This window comes from Alosa pseudoharengus, unplaced genomic scaffold, assembly GCF_046254945.1.
Source record: "Alosa pseudoharengus isolate Yale_2024_CS ecotype anadromous, Long Island Sound unplaced genomic scaffold, YU_APseudo_1.1 YU_APseudo_1.1_scf_13, whole genome shotgun sequence".
Classification (NCBI taxonomy): Eukaryota; Metazoa; Chordata; class Actinopteri; order Clupeiformes; family Clupeidae; genus Alosa; species Alosa pseudoharengus.
Genome location: NW_027468598.1, coordinates 11,330,703 through 11,355,702, shown reverse-complemented (window position 1 = coordinate 11,355,702; position 25,000 = coordinate 11,330,703). Strand labels below are relative to the sequence as shown.

Here is a 25,000-nt window from a genome sequence, read left to right as displayed (position 1 = left end):
ACCCCGAGCCCTTCGTCCATCAGACACCCACACCAGCTCCTAAACACACACAGCGACACATTCAAACACACACACACACACACACACATACACACACACACATACACATAGTGGTGGCCGGGCACTGACTGACCGGTGTCTGCTTCAGGAGCCACAGAAGAGAAGTAACAACTGTGGGTGAGTGAGAAGAGATGGTGAGGGGGACGTTACGCTGGCTGACTGGCTGATTAGCTGGCTGGCCTCCTGTGCTGAATTCTTGGGGGTGGGGGGGGGGCTTGAAGTGCTGGTGGTTGCTGCGGTGAGTGTGCTGGGGGCTTATTTTTAGACCCTGTGACCCCCCTGTATCACGACAGCTGTCTCCCCAACCACCCCCCTGCCTCTCTGTGCAGGGTCAGGAATAGAGGAACACCCCACCTCCCCACTTCTTTTCCCCCCCTCTCTCTCTCCTGCCTTTGGCCTATCAGTGAGTCCTTGCGGTTGTGCGACAGGAGGCGAGGGTGACGTGGAAGCTCGCAGACAGGCGCTCTCGGATCTCTCCCTCACTCCCCACTATTGGTCTCCATTCTTTTTTCCGTTTTCTGTTCTGGCCCTGGCTGCTGAGCTACATGCTCTCCTGGTAAACGCACGCCCCTGTGGATGCTAGGCGAACTCATATCAAAGGAGACCCACGTTGTTGTGGAGAATCTGAGGTAAGGAAGCAGCCCAGCCACCCTTTCCCCAGTGTGGGTATGAGGTGCTTGGGGAAGCTCCTGGCCAAGGGGAGCTATGGAAGTGTTAGCCTAGCAGGCTAACGGGGCTGCCTCAGTGAGGGCCTGGCCCTTGGGCACTATTTTTAGTGCTGGGCGAGATGGAGGACAGGGCAAATCGCTTTAGTACTTGTTTCTGACTGCTTATTTTGTTCAGGGAAGGTTGGCTTAGGTGTGTACTGTTGTCTCCCTTTTGGTAATTTAGTCTAAAGTGAAATTGTAGCTTGTACTGTGTTGTTTAGCACTGTTAGAGAAGGCTCTAAGATTCTTTACACTAGTGTTTGAATGGTTAAGATTTGAGATTGAATGCCATTGTTTGCTTAGCCAGTCTGAGCAGTCACGTTGACAGTGAATACTTTTTTCCATGGGCCTTGAAAAGGTTGCTGGCATAAATGTACCACCATTTCACCACTCAAAAGTAATTAAGATATCGTAACCTAAGACTATCAGTGTACTCTGCTGTCATGAAGAGGACACACTTGATTCTACGTGGCTGAACAAACATCCTAGTTTCCGTTACTTATGTGGTGATAGTGATTAAAATGCTAGATGTTTCCTGCTCGCTTAAGTGGAAGGCAGAGCAGTTAGAGGCTTTCTTTCTTACAGTTTAGAATTGTGCAATAGAAAAAAGTGCATTGTTGTTTTGGGTAAATTCATTTGAATGCACTGAAGCAAGATGTCATTTCTGACACTTCCAACTATAGGCTATCCCCAGTTTATATGTCTTTGTGTGCAGCAAGTATTCAGTTTTAAGAGCCACAGTGAAGCAGATTGTGAAAGTGAATGTTTTTTTGAGGTTTTTAATCAGTTGGAGAAGTTAATGTTGACTCGGCACATCACAAAGAGTTTGTCTCTTCCCCAATCTCCCCACTGTCCACTGATATCAAGAGCGCCCATGCTGTCTCTTCTCATCTACTCTGACTGTCAGTGGGTTCTTTCCAGACAGCTGGCCAACTAAAAGGTGTGGAGATGTCTGTGCCCTTAACATTTGGACACCCCTCCTCCTCTCTCTCCCCAGTGCCTCATGGTGTTGGAGAGCGTTGGAGTAGTTAAATTTCATCCCTTGGAAAAGCAACAAGTTCTTTCCTCTTGACACATTATTTATTATGCACAAGATTATTGCTAGCCGTTGCTAGCATTGCTGCATTATCATCCTCCGTACCCACGCCATCTTTATTTGTGTTTGTATAGCTTCCCATATCATGTATGTTGGCGTCTGTTGGCTGTTATTCCACTGTATGTGGGCCACCCCTCTTGGTGCCCAGGTGGTTCTGCCTTAAAAAAAAGCCCAACGCTCAGTATCATAGCCAAGTGTCCACAGATAAGAACAGGCCCTTTATTTAGCTGCATGCCCCATGAGGAAAGACTGCTGCCCACAGAAGCCATCTGCCAAGCGTCTCAGGGGCTGTTGCGTGAGGGGCTCAAAACAGTCAGAGAGGTGTCTGAGCATGCATTTAGTGACAGAAGTGAGCTGGGTGTTAGGTATTGGTCTAGTAAACACATTGTGTCAGTGACTGAAACCATCATTGGTTTCATTACAGGGTATATTGCACTATAGGTCCTTGTTTCTTTTTTCAGTTTTGAACTGGATGGTCATGGTTTACATTTTGGATCATTTGACCAGTGTTACATTTTTTAAGTGAAAATGCAGTTTATTCCAAGATTAATTCTATGAAGAATCAAATGTCTGCTATTGATCACATAAACTGTATTTATATTCTATAAATGAACTCTTTTTGGTTGTGAGGTAACTGATTTAATCTTTGAGTTAATAATATATCCCATAACTGGATGAAAGCAATTATAGGGTGACCCACATCTGCTGCTGAAACATGAGTGCTCACACAAGTGTATGATAGGGATGGCACACTCTCAAAATGCATCTCTCATATATGTCCTTTTTATAGTCTTCAGTTTGTTGTGATTGATGACATGTTGACTTGCTACCACAACCCTGGAAGACAAGTCTGCACGCTGCAGTTTAAAATAATAAACATCTGTGGAGAAGACCATACACTAGGAGGAAATTGCGAAGGGAAGAGCAAATCTGACCGTGACTTTCAAAATTCAATATGGCCTCAGACAAAGGAATAGGATTCCGTCAGAGGCACTCATATGAGACTGGTTTTAGAGAAAACAATACAAGCAGTGTCAGTGTGTATGAATAAATAAAACATATCTCAAAGTTTAGTAAATATTCTGTTTATTATTCTTCTGATGCTCCCTGACACCCCCCCCCCCCTTCCTTTCACCTGTCTCTGTATCACAACACTGTCTGGCTATGTCTGTCTGCTGTGTCACAAGGGTCATTGCTGTTCTGAAGATTTGACCAGTGCTGAAGACGGCCATCGTGTCACCGGCTTGTGGGCCTGTCGTCTGTCCATCCTACCCTTCCCTCTCCACCCCTTTCCCTGGCCTAGTGCCACCCTCGTCCACCCAGCGCGGCCCATGACCGTCGACCGACCAACATGGCGTTCTCGTCTCGCTTTTCGTTCTGGGAGCAGAAGGAAAGTGCTGGTCAATTTCTCACACTTTGTCGCACTGTGTGAGGGTGGATCGAGTGTTTTGCATGCATGGTGCTAACATCATTTCTCTGAGAGAGAGGGTCTGCAGTGCACCAGTCTACTGCACTTTCTTTGCACTCATAATCTTGGTTTTAGTCGCTAATGCATGGTACAATGGACACATGGTGTGTGTGTGTGTGTGGTGGAAAGACGGAATAGCTTTATGTTCTATGAACATTGCGAGAGGAGATACTAACTTCTTCACTTTGACAGACTCTCACTGCTTGACCACTCAGCCAAATGATCCCATCACTCAAAATATCACCAATGGGAAATGATAATTATAGTACAGTAGCTATATAAGGACACTGTTTAAAGGGGATATTCCCATGATACTGTTTGCTGCTGAGCTGGTTTACTGTCCATAATTAAGATTGGTAGCCTACATCTCAGAGTTTGTTGTTTTTGTTGCATACAATGTATTAACATATAATGAAAATGAGTTGGCCTCTCACAGCATGAGACATGCATGGATTTGGTGTGGCGTGTGCAGAACCACCATTGTTTATGGAGCAGAAATGTGACTCTTCCCCTTTTCACATCAATAGGTCAAAGAGGAGACCAAGCCCAAGTCCTCAAAAGATAGCGTAAGTGTCTTGTGTTGGACCTCTTTGGGATGGGTGTTGAGCAAATAAAACACAGAGGATTGTTGTAGTACAGCCTGCATGGTAACTTGAGCAGATCTTGAGGGTTTTTTGGAACTTGCATAAAGTAGAACTAGAAATGCAGCTATAGATGGTGTTTGTCAACCTTCAAATGTAGAGATAATGATGGAAAAATTGGTTTATATTTCTATAGACTTTGCCATGCCATAGATTGTGACTAGATTCCAAGGGCTGGTTTCAGTTTCATTGGCCTTATGCTGTAACGTTTTCTTAGGTAATGATAGTTGCTGTACTATGTGATGTGCTACATAGATCTGTATGTTTGATATGCACACCCCACTACCCAGCTGTCTGTGCATGAGTCATAGAGGCAGACACATAAGCTGTCTACCAGTGGGAAGTGTGTCACAGTGTGGCCATAGCTGAACCCTTTAGCAGCGGGCAACTCAAGGGCAAACTGTCAAGCCAGTCCTTTAAGCCCTCATTGTAAAGCGGGCAGCGCAGTGCCCATCCGAGTGCCTGGCGTTGTCCCAGACAGGAGATGCCCAATTATACTCTTCTCCTCTAACTCGGCTGAGAGCACAGGAATGTTAATCTTTTGAATCCGCCGTGGGATTTACAATGAGGTACTCTGATGAGATCAGGTGGAGAGGGGACAGTGTCACTTAGGTAATGTGTTAGCTGTAATGAGCCAGTGGTTATAGGGCAGGGAAAGGTGTGTGCTACTTTAGCATGATGGCTAACTGCATTCCTGATGGCTGACTGAGTAGTGAGTAGGGAAAAAAGGGCCTCACACCAACAGGCTGTAAGCAGTCCGAATGAGGAGGCTCTGATTTTGAATCGGGGTAGTGGTATGGTTGACCAGCTCCCTCATTGCATGCACCCTCTGAGATCTCATGTCTCATAGCAGAGTAGGCTTGCACACTTAGAGGAGTTGTAGCATGTCATCACTTCTGTTGGGTTCATGTTCTATTTCTTATAACTTGCCTAAGAGAGGCATGGAGTTTTGTTTCAAGCCTTTGGACTGTTGCAGTGTAGTATAGTCCAGGTGTCACATGCTCTTGGTTGAGCCGAGCGCTGAGATGAAATGTCACTGTGTGAGAGAGGTCGCGAGAGTTGCCCCACTTCTGTGGCCGGCCGTGCTTCAGGGTGGAGTGGACTCAGCGTTGCGCCAAGTGGACCTGCTGCTGCTGCTGCTGCAGTGCAGTAGGCGAGCTGAGCTCAGCCTGACTCTCTCTCTCTTTCTCTCTCTCACTGGCACCTCTGCTATCTCTCAGCACACTGCGCTATTTCAGTGAGGAGAAGACATGGAGGGGGTAAAGGCATGTGGCCCCCTCAACACCCAACTGTTTCATTCACAGAGGTTTGTTTTTAGTCATATTTGGGTCAAGCTCCGTGTAAGAGCTGGTGTTATTGAAGGCCTGGACACCACAGTGTTTCAGTGTCTCTCCACTGGCATTTGCCTGCTGTGGCTCTGTGCCACGGCCTGTGTAAGGGTATTAAGGGTATTAAGGGTATTTGAGGCTTTCACTTTGTCTAGCTAAGTGCTATTAGATTGCTCAATTCACCCATTGATTATCGGCACCTCAGAAATCTTTTATCTCTTTAAGTTGTCATCACATTGTAAGGATAGTTAAATCCTCATCTTACCCTTATCGATGTGCCTCCTGTGAAGGCCAAGCTAACGACCAGAGCTCTGTGGTTTAATAATGCATGAAACAGACCGAATCAGACACATACAAACTCCCTCTGTAGTCTGTACCTAATCAGGCTTATCAGCCATGTTTAAAAGTGAGGCAGTGCAGAGCCTTGTGTCTCAGAGGCACTTGCTGTCACCTGCTTTCAGGAACACCATGTGTCAAAAGCTGTGCAGAGATGAATGTGTTGATTGGCAGTTGCTGTAATGTATTTTCACAGTTGTTGGGCAGGTCTTAGACAGGCTGCTGTAATGATTTCCCCCTCTCTTCTTTACTCCCACTGATGAGTTTGCCCTGTTTTGCTCCTTCTCTTTGTGAGCAGTCTGACAGCGATGGCAGTCTGAGCAGTCGCACCCAGTCAGTTCCTAACCTAGAGCCTGGCAGAGGGCTGCTGCGTGCCACAAGCCCCCAGCCTTCTCAGGATGCCCCCGGTCAGGGTAGGCAGCGAATGAGGAGCCCCTCGCCCAATAAGATGAGGCCCACGTCACTCAAGAACACTGAACTGCCCAGGATGCCAGAGCGCTTTAGGAGTCCTGAGACAGCCAGACAACCTAGGGGCTCTGAGCCAGTGCTTAACGGGGACAGCAAGCCCAATGGCACGATCAATGGAACTGTCAAACCAGTCAGTGCCAGCCAGCCAGAACTTACCGAGGACCAGGGTTTGACCCGCAAGAAGGTTGTGAAGGTGGTGCGGCGGGTGGTGAGAAAAGTCTTACCGCAAGAGGAGGAGAGTTCAGGTACTCCATCCAGTGCTGCTCAGTCAATAAACAAACCCAACCCCTTTGAGCTGGTAAAATCGATCTCTGAGCCGCCCAAGCCTGCTGCTGTGCCACCCAAACTAGCAGCCCCAGTGTCGGTACCCAAAGTGGTCAAACCGCCCGTCTTCTCCTTCAAACATGACACCATTAAGCAGGAAGAGAAAGACGACATTTCTGCCGGCCTAGCCAGCCTGATGGGACGCGGCCGACTCCGGGATCCCCGCCCACGATTCCGCAAAGAGGAGCCACCTGAAAAAGACGAAGAGAAGAAAGAGCAGAAGACTGAGGAGAAAGCGGTGGAAAAAGAGGCCGCGAAGCCAGCTCAGGAGAAAGCTGTGCCAAGGACTGTAGGAAATGTGGCAAAACAGGAAGAGAAGTCTACCCCAGCGACAACTGCAGTGTCTACCAGCCCGCCTGCGACTAATTCTGCTCCATCAAGGTCTGTTTTCTCTCCCATTCCTGGATTTATCCCTGCACCCAAACCCTACTCCTTGGCCCCTCCACCAGGATTCACTCCTGTCCCCAAACCTGCAACCACAGGCCCGTCGATTGTGCCTGCTACCAAACCTCCAACCCCACCTGCAGGGTTCATTCCAGCCTCCAAACCCTCTACCGTCACCAGCACCTCAACAACGGTGTCAGCTGCATCCAAGACTACGATGGCCACCACAAAATCACCTACAACTTCATCTGTCTCTGCTTCTAAACCTGCTACTGTCTCCACAACAGCTCCAACTGCAGCTGCATCTAAACTTGCCACTACCCAAGCACCAACGTCATCTGTCTCCGCTCCTAAACTTACCACTACTCCGACAGTGACACCAACTGTCTCTGCACCTAAGCTCTGCTCTGCTGCGACAGCCCCCAAACCCGCTACCACCACTGCCACCACCGGCAGCAGCACCACCACTACATCATCGGCCGGGTCTGTAATCACCTCCAGACCAAGTCCCCCAGCTGGGTTTGTTCCAGCGCTCAAATCGTCCCCTCTCTCCCCTCCTGCTGGTTTCGTTCCAGCGCCCAAACAAAGCCCCATGTCTCCGCCGCCTGGATTTGTCCCTGTCTCCAGACAGCCTGCTGTGAAGAAACCAGAGGTACAGCTTGCACCTCACACGCATGGGCTGATAAAACCCTCACTCTGCGTGAAACCTGGACATAAATCAATAAAGCATGGCTTTGTAAAACTCCCCTGTGGAGTAACCAACATTAACCTGTGTGGTGTCTCGGTCTGTGTGTGTGTGTGATCAGTAGTAGGGCTAACCTCACTCATCTCCTAAAAACGTGTGTGTTGTGTTTTTTGTTTGTTTGTGAGAAGCCAAAACTCTAATCATATCTTCTTTAGAACTCACGGTATTGCAGTGACCAATTTCTGCTCCGGAATGCGATAATTGTTGGGGAAAACTCCATGTGGTCGCCAGCTCTCTTTTAAAGTGTGCTTTCGCACATGGCTCTTAGCTTTGTTTTGTGTGCTGCTCTGAGCCCATCCCTGAGCTCCTGCTGGGATTGCCTGGGCACACACACGTCCTCTCCAGACTTTCCCTGGGTCCTCCTGGGGGTTCCCTCCGAGACAGCATGGCCGGTCTAAATGAGCTTGGCGTCCCTTTAAGCACGCAGACTCGGGACAGCCATGCGAAATGTGGTTGGTTGATGTTGTTGATGTTGTAAGGGATCCGGGGTGAGGTTGTGGATGGGGGATGTGTGTGTGTGTGTGTGTGTGTGTGTGTGTGTGTGTGTGTGTGTGTGTTGAATATCTGGAGGGAAGAGGGAGCAAAAGGGGATGTGGTTTTCTTAGAGACTCATGGGGCCAATTACTGATGCCCACCTCTTCTCCCGAGTAAGAGTTGTGTAAAATTGCCTAGTTTGAGCGGTACACAATTTAATGAATGGCAGATACAGCTTGATGCTGTTTCTTTTTGCACTACTTGTGAGTTTTTTTTTCTCTCTTCCCTGATGGCATTCCTCTTGGGTGCCACATTGTGGCTTTCACTGAAGTGTATCAAAAGCTTACCACAGTAGCCACACAAGCGAGTGCCATTGGACTTTATTTTTGCACTGGAGTTTGCCTTGTGTTTTTCATCATTAAATATGCCCCGTGGTGTGGCATTGCATGCCAGTGTGATCTACTAAGCCTCTCTGGGATTTGCTTTGTGAGTGCTCATGACAGAAGATTTGAACTTCTTTCCCACTTTGATTGTGAATATATTGCACTATGTATGTGTGGTTGTTTGTGTCTGTGTGGTTGTTTGTGTATGTTTTTGTGCGGTGTTTGAAGGTGAAGAAAACACCCACGTTGTCCTCAGCCCTGGCTGGGAAGCCCACACTTGGCACCATTTTTAAAGTTTCTCCACCTGCGTCTGTTACTGCGAGTCCGAAGGTGTGTGTTTATTGCATGTGTGTGAGTTTGTGCCTGCCGTAGTCACAGTGCCGCTTTGCATTTGGCAGACCAATGTGCAAACATGTATCACTGCAGGTATGCTCAGTTAAATCACCTAGAATCCTGTCGGTAATATAACGGATGCTGCTTTACTCTGCTTTGCGTAGGGGACAGAAGCAGCAGTTTAACACTTTTAGCTAACTTGTGTGGTGTTTGGCCTCAGATCACTTTACAGCTTACCCTTTTGGTAATTTGACCTGTAGGTGGCGCCGCTGAGTCCCACTGAAGAAGCTCAGAGACGCCTCGAAAGGATCTTCAATATACCTGTAATTTCCAGCCCTTTTTGTGGCCCTCCCCCTCTCCTTCGTCCTCTCTCTCTCTTTCTTTCTTTCTTTCTTTTTTTCTTTCTTTCTTTCTCTCTCTCTCTCTCTCTCTCTCTCTCTGTTCTGCTGTGCAGTCGTGTGCAAGCACTTTAACAATCTTTTAACCTTCTGGTCCCCCTTTACCCACAACCTATTAGGCAGACACCTAAACTGCATGGGAGATGTCACACACAAACACAAACACACACACACACGCACAAACACAAACACACACACGCACACACTATACACGAACCCAAGCACACACACTCAGGCACAAACACATTCTTTCTTCATGCCACACATTCTTCACCCTGTGCAGCTCAGTGAACAGTAAACATGATTAGGGTACTCCGAGCCTGTCAGAGCTGCTGTTGTTTTAACCCAAATAGACTGTAATTCAGTACGATTGCATCATAACTGGAATGACCATGTGAAGAAGTCCCATAACGCTAACCCTGACCTCCGTGTGACCATGTGCTAATCACACTGTAACATTGACTTTTGGGATGATTTTAGGACAACACCGCATTCTGACAACATCCAACTTCTCTTTCTGTGTTTGTCCCAGATGAACGTACTCCCTCACAATTTCCATGTGTCACTCAACTTTGCCATATCACACTTTGTCCTTTTTACTTGTTTGTCTTTCTCATTTATTTTATTTGTTTCCTCACTTCCTTTCTTTCTGTCACTCTTTAAGTTCTTCTTTCCTTCTCTTCTTTCCTTCTTTCCTTCCTTCTATCTTTCTTTCTTGTGCTCTGTTGTTCAGTGTAACACCTTGACAGGTACCACTTCCTGCACCTCAGAGGCATGCCCACTAATGACCACTATATCACCATCTGCTCATCGTCATCCATGTGCCGTCTCTCTTGAGTTCTGCCTTCTTTTGTTGTTGTTGTTATTGCTATGTCTCACCTGTCCATGTTTCTCATCTCTGTCTCTCTCTCTCTCTCTCTCTCTTGCCTGCTGCTTCTTGGCTGCTGCTGTGGCTGTTGTTTGCCATACTCTAGCTGGAGCCGGTGGCCCCTGCTCCGGCCCCCACACAGGTACTGTGTCCATCTGGGGAAGCCCCCGAGCAGTCTGCCCACCCCCCCTCCTCCTCTCCCCTCGGCCTGACCGGAGTGTGCGCTCGAGTAGCCTGCTGGAGCGTAAGCGTCAGACCCTACTATTAACTACTTCTCCTATCGCTCCACGCCCCTCCTCACCCTGCAACGTCTGTGTTGGTGTCTCATGTTGCCCCCCACCCACCCCCCTACTCACTGCGCCCTACTCACTGCGCCCTACTCCATCTAAAGCCATAGCACAAGGGGTCTGACATTCTCAAACCCCTAAGCTCATTCGCTGTGATGGGGCTGTGGCCTTCAGTACCAGATTTTCAAAGGCAAACGTGACTGCGAACCAATCTTGTACTGGAATGTCCCATTTTTGTTTAGACGCCTCCTCTCTCTCTCCTAACTTCAAACAACCTGGTGCATGGTTCGCCACACGTTTGGTTATCATCCCGCATGCGTTGATTGGTATTGTGTCGGCCTGTGGTCCCCTTCTCTGACGGGCATGGCTTGTTGTCTGTGCTGTGCCGTGACTACACCGGCCTGTCTGGTGTCCCGTGCGGAGTATAGGAGTCTGCTGGTGAACAGGACTGTGATTTATGAGCGTCAGGTGTTTATGCCTCCCAGGCTTTTTCAGGCTCCATTTATGACCGTTCCATGTCATTATGCCTACCTCATATCACCGACATAGACGATTACCACACTTCTTACTCATCACGTTGTCCCAACTTTCCCAGTGAAGTTTAACCCACTTTTCCCCCTTTTCCAACACTGGAATTTTTTTTTGATTTACGTGCCACCAGGGCACATTGTCAAACCTTTGTTGTGAGATCTATATCACCTACACTTACGTTGAAGTGAAATGAGGTATGTTTCTTGTGCTATCACTGCCAGCTATGAATATTACTGATGCCTTAATAGACGTTTGCAGATCCCCCGTGCCTGGAATGCCGAACCGAGTGCTGAACCAAAAGGAACTATTTCCTGTGTCACATGCTTTTCTCCTTCCCTACAGGTTTCATCTCAGTGCCTTACTCTGTTCTGTCGCTGTCTCGCTTTTCTGACTCAGTTCATGCAGCGTAGCACGTCTGCGTTCTCCATAGTAGGGCTGCTCGATTATGGTACAAATTAATCATGATTATTTTGGTCAGTATTGACATCAGGATTATTTAACACGATTACTCAATGATTTTTGGAAAGATCATTGATTTTCTAAGTAGATTAAATTACTTTTTTTTAATTCATCTGAAACATATAAAAGATACATGCAAAAAAAGATCATGTATACAGTAGTTGGCACTGTAAAGCAAAGGGGCGCGCTAATTTTATAACTCAAAGACAAACTGAGAGCATTGCTGCAAAACAGAATGCAGCAAAATAATTGGTTTATTTCGATTATATTGTTTTCATGATCATTGGACATCATTATTAACATTTCATCGATTCGTTTGATTGATCGCACAGCCCTACTCCATAGTTGTACTGTGTGTGTGTGTGTGCGTGGTTCTAAAAGACCATTTTCTCTCTCTCTCTCTCTCTCTCTCTCTCTCTCTCTCTCTCTTTCTCTCTCTCTCTCTCTCTCTCTCTCTCTCTCTCTCTCTCTCTCTCTCTCTCTCTCTCTCTCTCTCTCTCTCTGTGCGTATCTCTAACTGTGTTGTTGCTTCCCTGGCCCTCGCCTGCCCTCCTAGGCTCAGGTGGAGGAGGACCCTGTGGCCATCCTACAGGCGGCCCACGCTGCCGCCGCTCAACCTAAGGTCTGGCGTGTGCTGTGCGCTGCTGTGCTGTGCTGTGCTGTGCTGTGCTTGTGTCGTGCTGTGTTTGTGTCGTGCTGTGCCTGTGTGTGTTACACATCACCCCTGTCCTATTAGAAGAGCCATGTCATGTCACTCACTCTTGCCCTGTATGTGCGTAATGTGTGTGTGTGTGTGTGTGTGTGTGTGTGTGTGTGTGTGGGTGGGTGGGTGTGTGTTTTCACAGTTTCTGTGTAGCGTTTGACATTTGACACGTTTACACCCCTACCACTGTCAGTGTCAGTTGTGCAACTGTGATGACTAAGAAAGCTTGCGAGCATACAGGGCAGTTTTAGAATTCACAACGCTATTCTTTAGAGCCCAAGTCCTCAGACGTGATCTTCAAGCCTGCCCTTAGCATCATTTATTTCATTCCAGCCATTCTGGTAATTGGACCCAGGCGACTGCTAATGTCCCGGTGATGGATGCAGCAGATTCGAAGCACAGAATGTTGGAATGAAAAAAACAAATGCTGGCCAGGTGTGCCTGAACAGGTTGGGTTGAAGACCTGTGCCAGTAATCACACGTTTTAGTCATTTTGCCCAGTCTCTTACGAGATCAGAAATAGCGGAGAATTTGTTGCACCTCTCATGTGAAGGACTACCTGAAAGGTGTTCAGATTCAGCAGTCAGGTATAATAAGATGGCCTGCAATGTTCTGCAGTGTTTTGTTCATGTTGTTTGGAATCATTTCGACACTGTTTACTCATCTCTGTGTGTGTTTGTTTGTTTGTTTGTTTGTTTGTTTGGAGTGTTTATGTGTTTGTGCCCTTTCAGTGTGAAACTGAAACCCATTTATCCCACATCCCATTACCCATGAAAACACCCCCCCCCTGCCTGTGTCAGTAGTTGTATGATTTCCCTTCAGACGAGACAGCACTGGCAACACTCTCTAGTTAGCACAACAACAGTTGTCTGTCTGTCACTTGCTGTCATCTGCATGACTCCTCACCCCTCGGTCCGTCTCATCCTGCACTCTTCCCGCCCTCGGCTGCCTCCCTCTGGGGCCCTCCTGTGGCCTCTGGAGGTGTGGAGTCGGTGGCACCACGCCGTCTCTAGGAGACCCGGCCAAACGCACAGCAAGTGCCAGACTCGGTCAGTTCTTGTGACTTCCAGCCTGCTAGGCTGCAAGCCAGGCGTCTCAATAGGGGAGAGTGCAGTGTGGGACCATAGAGAGACATAGAAAACAGTCCTCTCTCTCTCTCTTTCTCTCTCTCTCTCTCTCTCTCTCTCTCTCTCTCTCCATTTTCACCCCCTGTTTGTGCTCTGATGCGCTCAGAGAACCATCCACCTACCTTACGCTGCCTTCTGAGTGCTCACATCACCGTAGTCAACCCCCCTTCCCCCCTCACCCCGAGGCTGTCCACTGCTGCGTGCCCAAGAATACTTCACACACCTTGGCACCGGCACGGGCCATCTCACTTCCCAAATAGCCCTGAGGAGTCATAGATGGGGAAAGCATGGAAGTGCTTCACACAAAGCATGGGGCCCTTGTGTGGTTGGCATGGTGGCGACGTCGCCACGCTGTAGTAGAGCGCGCAGACTGTAGCGCCCCAGTGTGTCAGCGTGTGTGTCTGGAGCGCGTGCTTGACCGCTGTCCCATCCTCATCCGCAGGTGAAGACCGAAGAGCAGATCGCCGCGGAGCAGGCATGGTACGGCTCCGAGAAAGTGTGGCTGGTCCACAAGGACGGCTTCTCCCTGGGTGAGCCCACACTATTAACATTGATGCCTCGTCTCTCTTACTTGACTTACTTGATGTTCTATCAATTAAAAAGTAATAATCATAATAAATAATAATAAGTAAGTAATAAGAAACTACACATAAATAATAAAACCACACATGAACATTTGACAGCAATTCCTGTGCTGATACTTGTCTCTCTTTCCACGAAGCTTGAAAAATACCCAGTTCAGTGCAGCTTCATGTTTTGACAGTTTGACTTTTTTGTTTGCCTCTTGTTTGGGTTTAGCAACGCTGCTGAAGACGGAGGCTGGCAGCCTGCCGGAGGGCAAAGTGAAGATCAAACTGGAGCATGACGGGACGGTGCTGGACGTGGACGAGGATGACGTGGAGAAGGTGAGGCTGCAGGGAGATGGACAGGGAGAGAGAGCCGTGACGAGATGCTGAGTCTGCAGTATGAGTGCATGAGGGTCCAGCCCTCTCCGCCGGCTGCTGTTGCTGCTTGTGTACGGAAGGCCGTGTCCTCCCCAGGCGCCTGCTGTGTGTGTGTGTGTGTGTGTGGGTAAACACTTACACACTCTACACACTTGGTTGTGTGTGTGTGTTTGTGTACATACACACTTGCTTATGTGTGTGTGTGTGTGTCTGTGTGTGTTTGCATGAGAGTGTGTCTGAATACACACTGTAGACACTTGTTTATGTGTGAATGAGAGTGTGTGTGTTAGTGAGTGAGAGTGTGTGCGTGTGGGTGTGTGTGTGTGAGCATGTGTGAGTGAGAGTGTGAGCATGTGTGTGTGTGTGTGAGGGTGAAAGTGTGAGCGTGTGTGTGTGTGTGAGTGAGAGTGTGTGTGTGTGTGTGTGTGTGCGAGTGAGTGAGAGTGTGTGCGAGTGAGTGAGAGTGTGAGCGTGTGTGTGTGAGCGTGTGTGTGTGAGCGTGTGTGTGTGAGCGTGTGTGTGTGAGCGTGTGTGTGTGTGTGTGTACATACACTCTGTACATGCTTGTTTATGTGTATGGGGGAGAAGTGTGAACACACTGTGAACAGTCTTCTTCACCTGCCAGTGTGCGTGTTGCAGCAGGCCCGCAGCAGAGAGGCACAGATGGGCACCGGGGAAGGACACTGGGGCGGGGGGGGACTGAGAATTATGGGATAGGGCAAGATGGAAGAGAGGGGTCATGCAATGACAGGTGAACCGGGTGCTGGCCAAGCTTTGGGGTGATTCTCGTACAGACACGCACCTGCTCTGTGGCTCCCGAGCCCTTTTTGGGATGCCAGCATTTGGCAGGGAAGATGGAAACCTGCACACACAGTGTGCCCTGCTGTTTGATAGTCCTTGATGAAGGAGCATCTGCTGTGTGTGGGGTCTGGGTGGAGAGCCGCTCTGGGGCTGCAGCAAAGTCATTCAACTTGGATTTGAAGCGGAAGAGAAAAAAAAAAAAGACGTAATGCGATTCTCTTTAATTGATATGCGGTTTGACTTTCAATCAGATGTTTGATTAAGAAAGTGCAAAGCTGGACCCCAGCGTGGAGGACGTCTGTCTTAATTGCATCAAGACTTGGCACAAAGTTTGAGCACCAGCGACTTGTGCATATTAATTACCAGTGCGCTCGTGTAATATCCCCCCTCTGCTCCTCTCTTAGATTAGCGCACTGCTCCTCCTGACTCACAGCAGGTCATCGGGAGCTCAGTGTGCACTACATTTGAACGCACACTTTTCCAAGTGCACTTGAAGTTCATGGAGAACTATTTTGTGCCTTGTTTGGACTACAAGAATAGTGTGGAATAATCCAGAGTGCAGGAAAAGTAGTTTGAATTCAGATATTTAAAGGAATTATCCGGAGTAAAATGCACTTTAGATCAATTTACGGATGATTGAGAGTACATACGTTGAGTTGACATCAAAATCATGTCATTCGGATGTGTTTTGAGAAAGTTCGATTTTACCGTTTTTAGTCAAAACTCGTTAGTGTGGAAGTGAGAAGGGCATATTATTTTGCCGCTACAAAACACTATTTTTATACCTCTTCTACAGTTCCAAACAACATTACACTTACGTGGTAGTGAGTAGAGGGTCCCTAAAGCCAAACCGAAGTATCCCGAGGTCTTTATGTGGTCGGATAGAGAGTCCAGAATGAATTTGATCAAGTCAGTACCTTTCCGGAAATGTTGCCATCCGTAAATCTAAAGTGCATTTTACTCCGGATAATTCCTTTAAGTTGGCATACTTGGTATGCAGCAGGTTTATAAAGGTTAAACTAAAGTAAAGTTTAAGTAACGTGAAATCAGCCTATATCTTTGAGATTTAATGACGGTGGTTGTTTTTCCCTCCAGGCAAACCCTCCGTCGTTTGACCGCTCAGAGGACCTGGCGTCGCTGCTGTACCTGAATGAGTCCAGCGTTATGCACACCTTGCGTCAGCGCTACGGGGGCAACCTCATCCACACCCACGCCGGGCCCAACATGGTGGTCATCAACCCCATCAGCGCCCCCTCCATGTACTCCGAGAAGGTGAGCTCACCTGGACCGCCAAACACTCTCCTTTTCCTGGCAAAGGCTACTTGCATGAATAACCTAGATGTAATCAGTGTCAGAGGATGCACAATGTCAGAATGTCAAAGCATGAGTTATAATAAAATATAAAAATATTTTTTACAGTCCAGTCCCAGTCACACTTCAGGATGATATTTATAGAAAGAGCTGTCGATGGTCTCTTGAGATACATACTTGTTCATTTCCTTGGCCTTCTGAAATGGCCACACTCAGATACAACTCCTCAGCTCCAGACCTGGCAATGTCCTCCATAAAGCAGATTGTAATTGACATAAAATGCTATTTAGGATTCATAGCCTCGGCTGGACTCTGCATGGCAGGCATCGATCATAATTCAATTAGGCCACATTAAGATTATGATGGGGTGATTTGGTGGTAATGGCTAATGCTGATCTGGACGGATGGCAGATATGAGGGTGGACCTTATTGACACCAGGCTGCTCTTCTTTAACAGCCGCCCTCCAGGCCTCCTGCTAACTGGCCCACAAATCAGAGGGGTTGTTGACAGAGAGGCCATTTATAGTTCCAAATCCTACAGAAATCAATGCAATTATGTTTAATAGTCAGACAGTCCCTGCCAATCCATCGCCGGTTTTTATACTTAATGTTATAGTCTGCGGCAATGACTCAGCTCGCTGAAGACTCGAGATTGCCAAAATATTTATGAGGCTTAAAGTATCTCCATATGAAAAAATAAAAACTAGTATCTCAGACCTTTTGACTCTACATTTCCATAAACAATATTTTCTAACTCTTTCTCTGTATTTCTCTCCGTGTCTATCTCTCTCCTCCTCTTCTCCCCTCAGGTCATGCATATGTTTAAGGGTTGTCGACGGGAGGACACGGCCCCTCACATCTACGCCGTGGCGCAGTCGGCCTACCGCAACCTGCTGACCACACGCCAGGACCAGTCCATCGTGCTGCTGGGCAAGAGTGGCAGTGGCAAGACCACCAACTGCCAACACCTGGTGCAGTACCTGGTCTCCATCGCTGGCAGCACTGGCAAGATCTTCTCAGGTGGGGGAGATGTGCTTAGCCTAAACACCAAATAATTTGCATTCCCTGGTGCTTAAGTCTTTTAACATCTAGACAGTGGAGGTATGAGATACAGTCACAGGAATAAACAGTAAGACGTATCCTCGCAAGAAAAGACACCACATCTGTCTGTGGCTTCTTCATGTTGATGTTGAGCTGCTGTTTTCAGATGGATTTTGTATTTCCCTTTTTGATCAAAAGCTGGAAATCAAGAGAGGTCTGTCAGTGAGCGGAAGCCGCTTGAATATCCGTTTGTGGCGGAATAAGTCCAGTAGTGGCTCCTTCACTGTCCTCCCCCTGCCCTCTGCCTCACTCCCCCACAGCTGATCTGATTACCGAGCGGGCCTGGGTTAAGCCTCAGCGCCCAGCAGGGGATCTCGAGGGGGTTTTGGCGCGGTCGGCGGGGGTGCGGGTGTTTGAGCGTTTCCTCCATCATCACCACCACCACCACCACCGCCGCTGCAGCAGCCCACCGTCCTCACTCGCTACACGCTGATCTCCGCGTCTGCAAACCGCCACGCAGGAGCCGAGGCTTACGCGGATTAAACTCACCCTCCTAAGTGGCGTTCGTTAAGGAGCGGCTATCTGAAAGCATTTAGGAGATAATAAGAGCGAGTGCTCCCTGTCTCTTTGAAGCGCCAAGCGCTCTTTCTCTCTCTCGCTCTGATGTGTAAAGCCCTTTGAGCTCCGGAGGGCTCTGTGTCAAAAGTGTGAAGATGAGTTTTCTCATTGCAGGAGCCGTATTTTTTTTTTTGTAGTTAACATTCCGTACGTCCCAAATTGGCGTTTTGAGCTTGTTAAGTGGGCTCTGTGGTCTGATTGTGTCTCCTTCATTAAGGCTTTGAGCGTGTGCGTAGATACCTCCTTTGACTGTAAATGAAGAGCAATGACTTTGGCTGGGGGATGCTGCCAGCGTGAGGGAAAGAAGAGGCGTCTCAGAGCCCAGGGCAGTCAGAGCCGCTCCATTGCACCAGGAGAGCTCCAAATGTGTGGACCAGTCCGTAGCCCTTTTTTTTGCCAGCCAGCCACCCACCATAAATGCATTCAGACAGCCAGGGCTGATGCCAGGAGTGTGTGTGTGTGTGTGTGTGTTGGGGGGGGGGGTTGTTTTGTGATGTGTGATTATTTGTGTGTGTGTGAGACAGAGAGAGAGAGAGAGAGAGAGAGAGATTTTCTCTTTGGATGTGTGTATGTACAAGTTTGTGTGTCTTGGCTTGTCTGTGTGTGTATGTGTGTGGCCCACCACTGCTGAGCTAGGTCTCCGTTCAGCGTCCTCGCTGGCAGTCGGCCTCGATGCGGCCTGACTGGCCGGATCAATGGCTATTGGCTGCCCACAAGCTGGGGGAAAGGGGGAGGGTGGGTGATGGATGAGCAGAATAGCTAATGATGCGCATGGGAGCGGCGGGCTAATTAGCCCCAGCTTATCAAAGCCTGCTCAGCAGCCTCTTAGCAGTAATGGGCTAATGACAACTACGGGCTTGATCAACTGTACCATTAAAGATGCCAAGATCCTATCTGGACGACATGTTCATCTGTCCACGAATGCCCGCCATCAGCCATCAGGCTTCTCCTGTCCACTGGGCTGCGACTATGGCTTTGGCAGCGGCGGATAGACAAGCGCTTTGACATATGAACAGCCAATCAAGGGACATTAACTAGGCCTTGTCTTGGCCCATGTCCCCTTTGAAGGACAGTTTAGTGGCCTGCCAGTGTCTAGAAGAGAGAGTCGATTATGGACCTCGAGTTTTATTGAAAGTACACCACATCACTATGCACTACTGCCAGGAGATAAGCAGTTTAATAAGATGCAGTGTCTTCGTAGACCTGACCAAGTTCTGACCAAATGAACTGACACCAGTGTCCATTTTTTTTTGTCCTCTCTCTGCACAAATTGTGTTGTGGAATGTGGACAGAATTATGCTCCTTGCGGGCTCGACTAAACTGTTTAGCCAGATGTTTGGTTTCAAATCTGCATATTTTACCTGCTTTGTCAACCACACACTGAGAGAATTCCTAACCCGGCGTTCCAAACCCCTGCGTTTCTCCCTCCAGCTGAGAAATGGCAGGCAGTCTACACCATCCTGGAGGCCTTCGGGAACAGTGCCACGGCCATGAACGCCAACGCCAGCCGCTTCTCCCAGATCGTCTCTCTGGACTTTGACCAGGCCGGCCAGGTGGCCTCTGCCTCCATCCAGGTACAGCAACCCCCAACACAACACTCCTGCCCCACGGACATGTGCAAATGCTCTTTTTAAGGCATGCCTTCACATACTGTACCTACATATAACATGTCTGACTTATAGCTGACATCTTATAGTCAAACTTAGTTAAGTCTTGGACTAAATTGGGCTTGTCATTGAGAATGCCCATTTCTGATTACAGTATAGTTTAGTAGGTCCTGATTTAAAACTCGATATTTAATAAGAAACACATGGCCTTTAAAAAAAAGTAGCATTACTGCAGAAGCTAGTTTCCTGTAGCTGCCATTGATCGGTTGGCGCCTCGGGTGCTGTGCGCTTTGTTGTTGTGTGTAGACCATGCTGCTGGAGAAGCTGAGGGTGACGAAGCGCCCGGAGGCCGAGTCCACCTTTAATGTGTTTTACTACATGATGGCTGGAGCGGACAGCACACTCAGGTGAGTCCACAGCACAGCCTGCACAGCCCCCAGCCTGAGCAACAGAGCTGGATTCACACAATAAACCCACTTCCACATCCACATTATAGCCTGACTTGATAGTCTGACTTCATGTCTGAGTTTCATGTTGGTTATTGATAACAGCAGACAAATGGTTTTTAATATCACTAATTTGCACTGATGTACATATTCATCAATATGCTAGATGATTCATAATTAAAATTAATTCATGCAATATAAGGATTTAAATGACTAACGCCTGATATATGCTAACACATGTTGGGGACTTCATATTGAAACTCTAATGGTAATTAGCGTTTTTGCCACTATTGACGTTTTCACATGTTTGTAGTGGTATGGTAGTGGATGAATCACTGTATGATTCAATATATTTGATGTGCCTATAAATCTGTATTCTTTAGACGCTGCGTGTGTTTGAGGAATTGATTTAATTTAGATTAGTTGTTTTTTTACTGGGAGTTAAATGCAACGGTCCTGTCAGCATACCAAGTATGTCATGGGCCTGAAGGAGCTCAGCAGCACTTCCAACAAAGAGAGACTTGAAGGAGAAGAAAGAGAGAGAAAAACGGAAGAAAAAAAAGACAGATGGAGAAATGAAGGACTGCCACCAGGACTTGGCGCTGGCCAGCCACCGGGCGGTGATTGTGATTCCTGTAGCGCTGTCGCTCTCTCTCTTTCTCTCCCTCTCTCTCTCTCTCTCTCTCTCTCTCTCTCTCTCTCTCTCTCTCTCACCGATCCTCATTTTTCTCCACCTCTCCTGCAGGACCGAGCTGCATTTCAACCACTTTGCCGAGAACAGTGCGTTTGGAATCGTGCCTCAGTCGAAGGTATAGAGAATAAAAACAATTGATTGCTCACCAATACATTTGGTTGACCATGTGTGAGATGAGCATGTTGGTGATTGCTTCAATAAAACCCACTGCACATAAGCGCCGACAAGAGTCCGCCAACACTTTCTGTCACCTGCCCACACACACCAGATTTGAACTGACAAGCATTTGATAAACAATGGATTTTACTGAGTGGCGCAGACAAAAATGTGTGTGTGTGTGTGTATTGTATTTGTGTGAGTTTGTTTTGTTGATGTGCACACACTGTCTTTGCCCCCCCCCCCCCCCCTCCTCTCTCCCCTAAGCCTGAGGACAAACAGAAGGCTGCTCAGCAGTTCACCAAGCTGCAGGCGGCCATGAAAGTGCTGGGCATCTCGGCCGACGAGCAGAAAGCCCTCTGGCTCATCCTAGGGGCCATCTACCACCTGGGCGCCGCTGGGGCCACCAAAGGTAGGGCAAACGTGTCTTCATCTACACACACACATACACTACCACTCACACACACACACACACACACACACACACACACACACACACACACACACACACACACACACACACACACACACATGCACCACCACACACCTACCACTCAAATCTACCCCAAGACAAATTAAAGGGACTAGCAAACTCATAAAATTGCCCATTGGATGAAGCCAGGGTCTTCAGATTTCCCTGCTCAGTAAAATTAAGATTTTTGTAGCTACAGTAGGACCGCACAGGATACTTTAATTTGTACGACTTCAGATGCATGAAGTTTGTGAGGAGAGGTCAAGTAATGTGAGGAGAGATCAAATAATGACCCAAATTCAAGACCTTATTCTATAATTTTGAATATATAGCAGTGAAGGAGAAAACTCTGATCAGGAAGTATTAAAGTGTGTAGATACAGTAATGAGAAATGCACAAGTTTGGTGTTTGGAGCATGAGTTATGACAAGGGGACTGCGTGCAAATAGCTGGATAATGAAAGAACCTCTCATCTTAGTCAGTTAATTGAATAAAGACTTCAAAAGATGCCAACACAGAGATACAGAGTTATTAATTAAGACTACACACGCCAGGGAATGTGGTGCGCTTACTGTGCACAAAGGCAGGGATGTGTGTGTGTGTGTGTGTGTGTGTGTGTGTGTGTGTGTGTGTGTGTGTGTGTGTGTGTGTGTGCGTGTGTGTGTGTGTGTGTGTGTGTGTGTGTGTGTGTGTGTGTGTGTGTGTGTGTGTGTGTGTGTGTGTGTGTGTGTGTGTGTGTGTGTGTGTGTGTGGGAGGGAAGGAGGGTGGTCAAGCAACTTCAGAGGCTTATTTTAGAAAAGTGTGGGTGTTTGGAGAACTGTCAAAGTGTTGTTTTCGCCGAGCCATCTCTGTGGCTTTAATGAAGATGGATGGGAGTGTGTGTGTGTGTGTGTGTGTGTGTGTGTGTGTGTGTGTGTGTGTGTGTGGACAAAGGCATTTATTTACTACCTTTGCTGTTATAACCTCTCCTCCTCCCCGCAGACTTGGATGGATGCGGTAATGAACTTTTTAATCACTGGACACCAGACACTACCTGGTCAACACTGTGTGTGTGTGTGCGTGTGTGTGCGTGCGTGTGTGTGCGTGTGTGTGTGTGCGTGCGTGAGTGTGTGTGTGTTGTTCTGTGTAGCTGCATGTGTTATTGCTCTTTCTCTGTGTGACTCCACCTGTCATCATCTATATATACAATCTAACTGTATGCATTAACTACTGACATTCAATCGGTGTTCTCTCATCTCTAACCTCATCTCCATTCAGGTATGAACTTACAACACACTTTTGTTGCATCAACTCCCTCTCTCAATGCAATATCTGTGTTTTGATAACAACTGTCATATTGTATAACAGAAGAGCAATATCATGTCAGATGAGATCCGAACTGTACACAAACACTTTCTTATATCTTAAGTGTCATGTAAATATAGATACAGGAAATGTTTGAAGCCTTATTTTTTTACTGTGATTTTACAACTGTTCCGATGCTCCCTCCCTGCTGTCAAATTAAGCTACCTGTTACCAGCAGGGGGTGCTATTAACATACTGCCACACTTGACGGTCTCACACATGACAAAGGGAGCAAAAGCAAGGAGTTTATTGACTTGCATGGAGGTTCTCATGCATCTTGCAACACATTCAAACACACGCACACACACACACACACACACACAGAATCACACATGGCAGGTGGCAGTACTGTACATATCATACTCCACTGTCGGCATGTCTCCCCCACACCCCCCCCATGTCCACCTCTCCATCCTGATCATATTGACTAACCGGAGTGAATGCACTCCGTCCATCCTGTGTATGTGGGTTTGTGTGCGTGTCTTTTCCTTCACAGATAAAAAAAAAAGCTACAGCTGTTGTGTCGTGGCCGGTGTGCTCTAACCAACCTCTCCTGTGTGTCTCTCTCTCTCCCCTTGCATGCTGCATGTCGCTCGGCCTCAATGCAGAGGCAGACGAAGGTAATGACAAAACAACAAGAAAACCCACCAAACACCAAACCCCCACCAACAGAACAACAAGTAAACAACAACATCAACACTAACAGCACCAGAACAAGCCAACACTTCATTTTGTTCCTTGTTTGTGTGTCTCATTGCTTAACGCTGTTATCGTCATTGCCAGACGTTGTGTCATTAGCATTTTTATTATTTTGCCTCTTTGTCCTCTCCCTCCCGTCAGTGCGGCTCCCTTTCTCGCAGCTTCTGTCGCGGTGTCTGTCACAGAGATAAAAACTAGTGGGGGAATCACAGCTGTGTTGTCTTTCAAAGCCGTTCGTCTGATGTCTCCCCATGTCGTCCACTTTCTTCTACACTCAGCCTCTGTTATATAGACCAGCAGAGAAAATCAAAGCTGGTTTTCTTTAGTTTTTCTCTCCATCCTCCAAACTTATTTTCTTTATTTTCTCCCAGAGGCACTTTAAGTTTAGTTGTTTTTTTTTCTCCCCCCCTCCCTTACCATTCTGTTGGATTGCAGTCATTTCAGAGCCTCTCTTTTCTTCCCAGACAGGGCTGGGTTGTCGTGTGAGCGTTTCGATTAGAGGTGGGGAGAAACGTCTCCCAGCCCTGCTCCCCGACACTCAGTCAGTCAGACAGACAGACACTTTTGTTTTCTGGAGGAGCTTTCACACCCCTTGCCGCTTACCAAATGGCACAGTCATTTCTCTGTTATCAAAACACGCAGACATCGCCTAATTATCGAATCCTTCAGAATAGCAGGCAAAGTTTACGGAGGAAGGGGAAAAAAAGAAGCCCCAGAATAATTGCTTGTCCTCACAATGAGTTCATCGGGGGGGAGAAATCTGTTTTCTTGTCTTTTTGTCAGTCTCTGAACCGCTGAATGTCAGTCATAATAACAGATAATAAGGGCTACTGAAGGTGTGTGGGGACTTGTCGGTAAACGAGGGTGTGTTGTGCACATGTTCCTCTCCCAGCCGGACGGAAGCAGTTTGCCCGTCACGAGTGGGCGCAGAAGGCCGCCTACCTGCTGGGCTGCACCCTGGAGGAGCTCTCGTCCTCCATCTTCAAGCACCAGGCCAAGGGCACCCTGCATCGCTCCGCATCCTTCCGCGGGGGACCGGACGACCTGGGCTCTGGGGACAGCTCAGGTAACGCCACACACCAACCACCTCCCACTGCCCTCTCTCTCTCTCTCTCTCTCTCTCTCTCTCTCTCTCTCTCTCTCTCTCTCTCTCTCTCTCTGTCTCTCTCGCTCTCTCGCTCTCAGCAGTTGTATGACACCTAGTTAAGAATCCATCACAATAGCTCCTCTCGCAGGTTCTTGCTCACCCATTACTAGTTTACAAATCACCAGTCATCCTCTCAGCCAACAGGTACTCTCTCACCTAGCCATTAGCAGCACAGCATGCATCAGCCATGTTACACATAACGCCATTGTAAGCAATCCTCTGAACATCAGAGATATCTCTCTTTCTCTCTCTCTGTCTCTCTATCCCCATCTCTCTCTCTCTCTCTCTTTATGTTTCCTGTAAGCCCCTACTACCTCTCTTCATGATGCAAGTCAGATAGCGTACGGTTAACGCTCCTCTGAACTAACCCCCTCACCCCCCCCCCTCACCCCTCTTCCTCAGGACCCAAGAGCACAGCGCTGGAGTGTCTGGAGGCCATGGCATCTGCCCTCTACTCTGAGCTCTTCACTCTCGTCATCTCCCTCGTTAACCGGTCAGTCCAGTTCAAGCACACCCAGAAGTGTGTGAGTGTGTGAGTGTGTGTGTGTGTGAGTATGGGCACCTCTAATTGCTGCCATGATTGGCTGCGGGCGCAGCTCT

General features: G+C 47.9%; 1 protein-coding gene across 7 annotated transcripts in view; it reads left to right on the top strand.

The window, feature by feature from the left end:
- myo18ab (myosin XVIIIA b) overlaps positions 1 to 25,000 on the top strand; it is a 113,777-nt gene that overhangs the window by 34,287 nt on the left and 54,490 nt on the right. For 2 of the 7 annotated variants that reach the window (XM_076282123.1, XM_076282122.1), the window contains exons 3-13: positions 13,563 to 13,650; positions 13,919 to 14,025; positions 15,961 to 16,137; positions 16,986 to 17,196; positions 19,267 to 19,409; positions 19,749 to 19,849; positions 20,634 to 20,697; positions 21,006 to 21,150; positions 23,163 to 23,234; positions 24,146 to 24,319; positions 24,803 to 24,893. In XM_076282123.1, coding sequence (XP_076138238.1) covers positions 13,563 to 13,650; positions 13,919 to 14,025; positions 15,961 to 16,137; positions 16,986 to 17,196; positions 19,267 to 19,409; positions 19,749 to 19,849; positions 20,634 to 20,697; positions 21,006 to 21,150; positions 23,163 to 23,234; positions 24,146 to 24,319; positions 24,803 to 24,893 — 1,373 coding nt within the window. Of the gene's footprint in view, positions 1 to 8,726; positions 8,745 to 11,846; positions 11,913 to 13,562; positions 13,651 to 13,918; positions 14,026 to 15,960; positions 16,138 to 16,985; positions 17,197 to 19,266; positions 19,410 to 19,748; positions 19,850 to 20,633; positions 20,698 to 21,005; positions 21,151 to 23,162; positions 23,235 to 24,145; positions 24,320 to 24,802; positions 24,894 to 25,000 lie in introns of those variants that run through there. The other 5 variants (XM_076282119.1, XM_076282116.1, XM_076282120.1 and 2 more) reach the window with 4 other exon arrangements.